General features: G+C 36.8%; 1 protein-coding gene across 2 annotated transcripts; it reads left to right on the top strand.

Annotated features, from left to right (window-relative positions):
- The first annotated feature begins 1,025 nt into the window (after positions 1-1,025).
- Positions 1,026-7,912, top strand: traip (TRAF-interacting protein). 2 transcript variants are annotated; one of them, XM_034690493.1, is made up of 16 exons: positions 1,026-1,208; positions 1,394-1,509; positions 1,607-1,664; positions 2,686-2,769; positions 2,966-3,005; positions 3,089-3,216; positions 3,304-3,398; positions 3,927-4,040; positions 4,121-4,208; positions 4,298-4,387; positions 5,871-5,959; positions 6,069-6,224; positions 6,361-6,406; positions 6,485-6,586; positions 6,673-6,723; positions 7,281-7,912. In XM_034690493.1, exons 2-16 carry the CDS (start codon positions 1,412-1,414, stop codon positions 7,386-7,388), a joined length of 1,347 nt encoding a protein of 448 aa, XP_034546384.1. In that variant the 5' UTR covers positions 1,026-1,208; positions 1,394-1,411; the 3' UTR covers positions 7,389-7,912. The 2 variants fall into 2 exon arrangements, with proteins under 2 accessions (XP_034546384.1, XP_034546392.1); XM_034690501.1 differs by having other exon boundaries at positions 1,026-1,212.
- The last annotated feature ends 797 nt before the right edge of the window (positions 7,913-8,709 follow it).

Below are 8,709 nucleotides of genomic sequence, written 5' to 3'. Positions count from 1 at the left end.
GGATTTGTAGTTCTATGCTTGATAATTTCCTGAAGTAGTAAATAGAAAAAGTTGTAAAAGATCTGAGGGCTGCACAGAGCATAAACATTTTAAAGCAAACTCAAGAGCCACCTTTTTAGTCTCGCTTTTAACTGAGTTTTATTCTTAACATTTTTATTTATTTATTTATTTATTATCTGGTTCAAAATGTAGTCACTTTTATTCTTTTTTATTTATTTATGTACTTATTTATTTATTCATGTATTTATTTATTTTAAGTATAGCATCTTATTTTTGGTTTAATATTTTAGTGTTTTATTCTCTTAGAAATTTATTTTATTTTGGTTAGTTTAATTTCCTGTGTTGAGTTTTAACATCTTATTTTCAGAGGTGTAAAGTAACAAATTACATTTACTCACGTTACTGTAATTGAGTAGTTTTTTTGTGTACTTACTACTTTTTAAGTAGTTTTTGAAATCTATACTTTTACCATTTACTTAAGTAGCTTTTATGTTTAGTATTGTAATTTGCTACATTTCAAAACATATCCATTACTGAGTAAAAAAAAAAACGTAGGCTTAAATATGTCTGTGAAGGTTCTCAGTCATCCAGGTCATGGTAATCCCAAACTTGATCTGTAAGGCAATGCTTAAATAAAAAAAACGATAAGAAACGCATCGCGCGAGAGACAACAACTTTGAAAATAAAATCTTTGTGTGCTTATTGCACTCCACGAGAGATCAGTTGTTAAAATAAAAGTAACTAAGTAACTTTTGCTTAAAGTACATTTTAAACCAACTTCTTTTTACTTTGAGTACATTTTTAAACGCCCCCCCACCCAACTACGACGCCCCTGGTGATAAATCTTAGCTTCTCTGAATTAAGGTACAATTGGTTTGACACAAAGTCACGTTATATTATTTTAATCTTTTGCTTATATTGAATATGCTCCGTTTTCTACTTTTAAAATACATGAAAACAGTAAAGTATTACTGATTATTTATTCATTATCATTTATAGAGGACTTTTTTCCGAGCAGCACCTGAATGCATCGTTTAGGGGCGGAGTTACGTTTGAACGTACAGCGCGGAAGAACGACGTAGCAGAAACATTGTGTTTATCTTAACACGAAATGTGATAATTCAACACATTTAAATGTTCATTCCCGTATAGATAATGGAGCCTTGATTTCAGAACAGGACTCTGTAGTAAATTTACGTCTGTGTTTCGTAAGTAAGGAAACTCTTTGAACAGCAACGCTCATGAAAGCTAACCTATGTTAGCATGGCTGAGGTTACATCACAGCTAACGTTACAACCATAGCCAAACAATGTAATGTAGCGTGTACTCTCATTATGCTCAAGTAATACCGTTTCATGTTGAGTAATATGGTTTGCCTTACTATTCATAACAGGGTGATACTGAGAGTAAAATGCCTATCCGAGCTCACTGCACAATCTGCTCGGACTTCTTCGATAACTCCAAAGATGTTGCTGCTATCCACTGCGGACACACTTTTCACTATGACTGGTAATTTGATTTATTAAATCAAACTTTCAACAATTATGTATCATCTCTGGCGTTGATTTAAATGGTGTTTGATTCACTCTATCATTTCTTCTTATAGCCTGCTGCAGTGGTTTCAGAAGGCCCCCACTAAAACCTGTCCCCAATGTAGAAAACAGGTAATGTTGCTGTAACACAAGAATCCAGACACCACCAAACTGCTTTCTCTCAGCACAGGTTGAATTGATCCAGTCAAACAGAAGAACTTATATACCTTTGTCCTTTATCTATAGGCAGTGGTAGACAGTAACAGAGTAAATTTACTTGAGTACAGTACTTAAGTACATTTTTTTGAGTATCTGTACTTTACTTGAGTATTATTTTTTGGGGATACTTACTGCTTTTACTCCACTACATTCAGAAGACAATTATTGTACTTTTGACTCCACTACATTTCTATCAATGCTCTAGTTACTCACTACTTTTGCTTTGAAGTCAGCTCATGAATTTCCTTCTCCTATCTGAAATCTGATCCCAAAGACAGTAATTGTGTTAGTGTAGCTCTGTTTGTCTCAGTGGTTTAGTCGTACCTGTATACCATGCTTCTCCATTATTTAGTGTGGGGCAAACACAGAGTAAATTTCACTCAGATCAGGCAGTTCATTTAGAGGTGGTAATGATGGCTGTAATTCTCCACCTGAGCACCCATGGTCATATCTTCAGCCCATGTTAGAGGTTTTGAAATGTTCTCCCTGTTTCCCACTCTGCCCAAATATACAAACATTCACTGTCTAACCTGAGAGAGCGTGTTGAGCTACATAACATTTGTTTCATTCCAGATGAACATTTCAAACTAAGTTGTCTGTGCTTGGAGTAACTTAGTTTCTGTTTTTATTCCATGGTATAGTTTTTAAAGATTTCAAGTAATGGTTTCTAAACAAACATACTGCAACCAAATGTACTCCTATGTATTCTTGACTGCGCTCATGCTTTGTGAAAATACAACATTTTGAGAATTTTTTTAAGAAGTTCTTTGAATACTTAGGTATTTTTCAAAGCAAGTAGCCAACTCCAGTACTTTAACTCAAGTACTAATTTGACTGAACAACTTTCCCTTGTATTGGAGTAATATTTCACCTTGAGTATCTATACTTTGACTTAAGTAATGAAGCTGGGTACTTTGTCCACCACTGTCTATAGGTCAGTACCAGACACATTATCACTAAACTGTTCTTTGACATCAGTGGAGAGGATGATGGCACAGTGGACCCCGAGAGCTTGCAGGTACTAAACTTTGAGCATCTAAACCACAAAACAGTCTTTATTTGAAGACATGATTTAAGTAAGGTATATCAGTAATTCCATTTGTGCCTTTTAGAATCAGACAGTTGCTATTGATAATCCCTCTTGTCTTTGCATTGTATTGGTTCAATTAGATGTTATATTTATGTTTCTATGTGTGTGTTTTGTCCTTTCACAGAATGAGCTTGATAGGATGAAGGTGCTTTCAAGCTCTAGAGGTAAGAAATACAACAATGTTTTTGTATGCCTGATTATTTCAAGAAGGAAGCACAACTATTTCACCTGTCTGATCAATTTGTAGAGCGAGACTTGCGGGACAAACAGAAGGTGGTGGACGGTTTGAAGGACACTGTGGACAAGCAGAAGAGAGACCTGGACAGTGTGCGGAAAGATATTATGGAGAAAGAGATGCTCTGTTCTGCCCTCAGAGTAAGCTGCCTGGTCAATTTTAGATGAAATCCTGTTCAGTTCTGACTCATAACTCAGACAGTAAAAATCTTTTTCTTTTTCTCACAGAAACAGATGACATTCCTAGAGAGCCAACAGAATGATATTCAGGTAGCAAAGGACGAGGCAAGACGACTCAGGACCAAAATGAAAACCTTTGAAAGGTATTTTAATAATTCAGGTCCTGTCTAATCACATTTGGAGTTTGTGGCTACACAAAATTAAAATCTCCTTTTTGGATTTACTAGCAAATACTGTCATTGATAGCATTGTATTGTTCTTTTTCCAAAGGTTAGCAAAGTTCAGTAGATATGAAATTCAAAGTAGTATCAGAATTGTAATATGCCGATCAGAATTCATGTTTTTTTAAAGTTTTATTTTGGGCATTTTTGTTTTTAGTGATCAGACAGCTGAGGAGAGACAGGGAACATTTGGGAGGTAGAGTGTTAGAAGACATGCAGCAAAGAGTCGTGACTTGGGGTCGACTCAGCGTCTGCTGCAATGAGGACTGTATCCTCTATATGTGGGGCATGCTCTTTTACCTTAAGGCCCAACCAGTGCTGCAAAAAACACAATTCTTCTCAGATAAAAGTGTTGGTTTATAAAGATATATAAAAGCAATTTGTAGTACAGTGTTGTCTCTGTAACAGATACACTCATGCTGTGCAGTAATAGTGCTTGTTTTCCTTCAGCTTGGAGGTCTTGTTGCAGGGCCAGAGAGCTGAGGTGGAATCCATGATCACAGACATGGGCATCAGCCAGGCAGCAGTGGAGCAGCTCTCCATCTACTGTATCTCACTCAAAAAGTAAGGAGTCCAGTGGCTATGGCTATTTTAAGTCATTTTCACACATTGTTTACTGTAAATATCTCTCCCTTCCTTTTCAGAGAGTATGATAATCTAAAAGGAAACATAAAATCATCAAATGACATGTGTGAGAAGCTGAAGAGAGAGGTGCTCACCTCGAACAATAGGGTAATTTTATGTTATACGCGGCACTACCCCGAGGAATCCATTGTTGAATGTAAAATTTCTGAAATCAAACTTTTTCTTTGTTTTTTAAGTTGCATAAAGCCTCAATGGAGGCAAAACAGAACAAAGAGGAAATTAAGTCTTTGCAGAGCGATCTGTCCAACGCTGACAAGGAGATCTCAGTAAGGGAAATTCCTCTTTCAAGAATATGCATTTACAACCTCAGTTATATAAAAGCTGGGGCGCTTTGTTCAATGTTCATGAACTTGGAATTTGATGGTTTGCAAATCATATGAAGCCGATATTACGAAAGAAGTGTAAACCAAAAGATCAGATGTTGAATCTGAGAAAAAATCCTGAAAAATATCTGCTCATGTTAACTTTGATGTCAGCAACACATTTCAAAACAGTTGAGACAGGTGTATGTTAACTATTGTTTTGCATCACCTCTTCTTTAAACCACACTTTGTAAATGTTTAGCTTGAAATGTTGTCCCAGTCATGCCTGATACTGTATTTCAGCTGCTCAACAGTTCAAGGTCTCTTTTGTCATATTTTTGTGCCATGATGCACCAAATGTTTTCAGTAGTGCTGCAGGCTGGCCGGTTTAGCACCTGGACTCTTCTACTACAGAGCCATTCTGTTGTAATGCAACATTTTGTTTCTTCTTGCTGTATGATTCAAGTTCTTCCATGAAAATACATTGTCTGGATGGCAGCATATGGTGCTCTGAAACTTGTATATAATTTTAAGCATCAATGGTGCCTTTCCAGGTGTGTAAGCTACGCGTGGACTTATGATATGGGAATGCGTATGCTGCTAAAAAGCCAATACGTCCCTCGTCTTTTTAGATTGGAGGATGAAGTGTCCATGATTTCCAAAAAGAATGTCAAACTTTGATTTGTCTGCTAGTTTTCCACTCCACCTCAGTCCATCTTAAAGAAGCTCAAGCCCAGATAAGATGCCAGTGTTTCTGGATTATGTTTATGTTTTTCTCTTTGCATGGTACAGTTTAACCTGCATTTGTGGACGGAACAACCAACTGTTCACAAAAAATGGTTATTAGAAGTGATTTTAAGCCCATGCAGTGATTTCCATTGTAGAGTCATGTCTGTTTTTAATGCAGTGCTGCCTGAGGGCCTAAAGATCACAGCCAGTTTTGGTTTTGGAAATTGATCCTATTGATTTCTGCAGATGCTATGAATCCCCAAATTCTTTCTAGTTTTATGCTGAGAAACATTATTCTTGGAATTGTTGCTCAATTCACAGAGTGAGAGACTCATCTTTTCTTCTGAGCCTTTCTTGGATGCCCTTTTATACCCAAAGATGCTACTTACCTGTTGCAAACTTAACTATTTAGTTGGTGTTTGTTCTAAGCACAACTTTTTCAGTGTTGTGTTGTCAAGGTCCCAGCTGTTTTGAAAAGTGTTGCTGGCTTCAGATTTAAACTAGCAGGGTTGTTTTTAATAAAACAATCAAATATTTTTAGTTTCAGCATTTGAAATGTTGTCTTTTGACAACTTGCAATTAAACAAAGGCTTTAAACTATTATGAAATTCAGTTTTATCAACATTTTACATAGCACCCCAGCTCTTATGGAAATGGGGTTGTTCTTTCTGTATGTGAAAAAAGGATGATAGTAACTTCTGTATGTTTATGGTTCCAGAGTCTGAAGAAGAAAGTGGAGTTTCTTCAGAGGACTCTCAGCACCCCGACACGGACGAACGAAGCCCTGAGTCGACTTGTTTTTGAAAGGTGCATCTCGCAGCCACTGGAGAGAAATCCTGTTTTGACTTGTCTTTCACAAAAACATCATACACATCTGTGCAGGATATACCGGTGAATGTCTCTGCTTGTCTTTTAGCCCAGCCCCAATGGAGCTGAAGCACCCTCACCTCCACCAGCCTTCAGGTAACGAGGATGTTGACCTCAACATGACTTATGACATCACAACGCCAGATAATGTGGCCAAGAGGCCGACACAAGTTCCATCAAAGAAGATGCGGCTCAACCCTTCGGTGTAAGTAAAACATGGCTGACTGTGGGGAGAAGTGTTTTTGACTCCACATTGCGTGTACCTTTTTTTCTGATAGAGCAAAGTAGAAATGCTTTTATTCCGTACATTATTTAGAATGCTATGTTTTATTTTCATTTAGGTCTTCTGTTCCAAAACATATTGAGAAAAGTTTAGTTCCAAGCAAGGTAGGTTTATAAATATTACTCAAACATGTCCGTTTTCAAATCAGGTGTGCACACCCCTTAACATTTCTCTTACCTCAGGTTCAAGATGAAGAATCCATGGATCCTTTTTTGAAGAACTCCCTCCTCTTCAGAAAGAAGACCTTTGGTAGCATGTTGGATCCACAGAGGAAGTCTGCGACTGTATGTATTCCAACACATGCTTAATCTATATTTGAAAGTGGAATGTGTCCTTAAAGGGTTTGATGACATTTTTTTTCTTGTTTCAGCTGAGAACTGGTTACGATGGTTTAGGAGGACGCACTAAATTCATCCAACCTGTATCCTTTTTCAGTCACTGGGATCATACTGTCTCACAGTTTAGAATTTAAATGACTAGACCATCAGTTACATTTTTTTAATGGTAGAGCTGTTTACAAGTACAGTTTGACTGTCTATCTACATGTTAAAGTTGACAAGTTAAACAAATTTAGACTTTTTATAAATCATTTACATTTTCTTTTAAGTCACTGTTGACTCTCTCATCACCAAATGGCAGACAGAAGCAGTGAGTAAATATCTGATAGAAGAACAGAAGAATCAAGCTGGTAAAGAGACAGATATTTTTTGTTCCAGGACAACCAAAAAGAGCTAGAATATTAAACATTAATTACATGTGTCAGGTGGCTTAAAAAACCTTAACCTTGTTCCTCTAGTCGAAGCTCTCAAAACCCAAATGTATGTTCAATATAAAGGCGCTTGTAAGTACTTGTTTTGGAGATGTTTAGGTGTCAAGGAAAAGAAACAAAAAAAAAGGTTAAAATTCTGGTGTTTATCTTTACTTTGATTAGGACTGAACAAACAACTTTGAATTCCTTAACTGTTCATTTCACTGCAGTCACCTTTATCAGAGATTCGCCCACTGATGAAAGCTAAAAGGAAAAAAGTAACCAGGCCTCTGACCAAAATTGCAACCTGCCTGACTCTGGACAGCTTCCTTGAGTGAGTTCTGACCTGTTTCCTGATGTGGAGTCAAAGGTCAGATCCCTGCGTGTTATGTAGGATGTTTGGCTTTGGATAACCCACCTGGGAGCAGTTCTGCTGCTGGTTCCAAGCAGAACCCCACTATTTAACTTTTTCGAAAGCCACAAACCTGCAAACAGAGGCTGAGCCTTTGGGTGACAACTTGCTGTGTATATTTTTTTAGTGTTGATTTAAACTTATAAACTTTTGTGTGTGTGGATTTTGAACAGCCTTCTGTTTTGTTGTTGTTGTCATTATTATGTGAGTGTCGCTGTGTGTCATAGACAAACTGATTTGAGGACCATTTGAATGCCAGTACTATGTGTTGTCATTTGTAACCACCGCTGCATCATCTTTCTGTGCTCTGAAAAATAGTCATTTATTTTTCGCACTTATTCAAGAGCCGTCTCCTTAAACCCCTACATGTAAATATACTGTAGGTATTTCAGTTTTGATGGCCCTGTCAGATGTAAGTCAACACAAATAAACAAGAGCTTTTTTAATTAAGGTTTGTGTGGAGTCCACAAAACATTTGTCCTGACTGTGCTTTTATCACAACCATTGAGGTGTGCTGGCCTGCAGAGGGCAGTATAAACAGTGTTTTCATACACAGACATGGAACTCTAGTGAAACAGTTGAGCTTTACTGCGAGGATAAATGCGCTGCAAGTTGTAGATATTTGATCCATATGTACTCAAATGTGCCAGCACAGAATGTAATCCACAAATCAAGTGTTATCTAAAACATCTATTAAACCTGAGTTTCACAATATGATCAAGTTAAAAAAAAAGGAAGCTGAAAATAATGTACAAGAAAGAATTAACTTCAGTGTTTATCTCATATTAAATGACTTCTTTGTAGAAATGAATGAAATCAATTAAATACAAACAATAGCTTGAATCTGTCTTATCTATAAGAACGTGTCTATTATTTTAGCTTTTTTTTTGCAGGCTGACCTTGAGAAGAAAGCATTGTATTTAAATAAACAATATAAGGAAATTCCAAAGATTGTTATGACCGATGGAGAAGTAAAAGTACCAGGCAGAACATACGTATCCTGTTCACAATCACTCGTATCCTGTCTGCACCCATGAATTTACAGTTTCCACAATAAAAAACAGCTGGTATCATCATAAATGTGTACACAATAATAGCTTAGTTGAAATGCATTGTTAAATTTGTGATTGGATAATGAATGATTCTCCTCTGAGTGGTTAGTGTTTACTGATTTAATTATAGTTTCCTTGTGGTCTTCATCATAAATAGTAACAGGAGGTGCTGGTGCATTTTAAAACCTAGTTCCT

This window comes from Notolabrus celidotus, chromosome 1 (genome assembly GCF_009762535.1).
Source record: "Notolabrus celidotus isolate fNotCel1 chromosome 1, fNotCel1.pri, whole genome shotgun sequence".
Lineage (NCBI taxonomy): Eukaryota > Metazoa > Chordata > Actinopteri > Labriformes > Labridae > Notolabrus > Notolabrus celidotus.
This window is presented reverse-complemented; position numbering and strand designations above follow the sequence as displayed.

Coding starts and splice junctions, on each gene's coding strand:
- traip (XM_034690493.1), top strand. CDS start 1,412: ATGCCTATCCGAGCTCACTGCACAATCTGCTCGGACTTCTTCGATAAC. Junction 1,665..2,685: donor GTCCCCAATGTAGAAAACAG/GTAATGTTGCTG, acceptor CACTGTCTATAG/GTCAGTACCAGACACATTAT. Junction 4,041..4,120: donor TACTGTATCTCACTCAAAAA/GTAAGGAGTCCA, acceptor CTTCCTTTTCAG/AGAGTATGATAATCTAAAAG.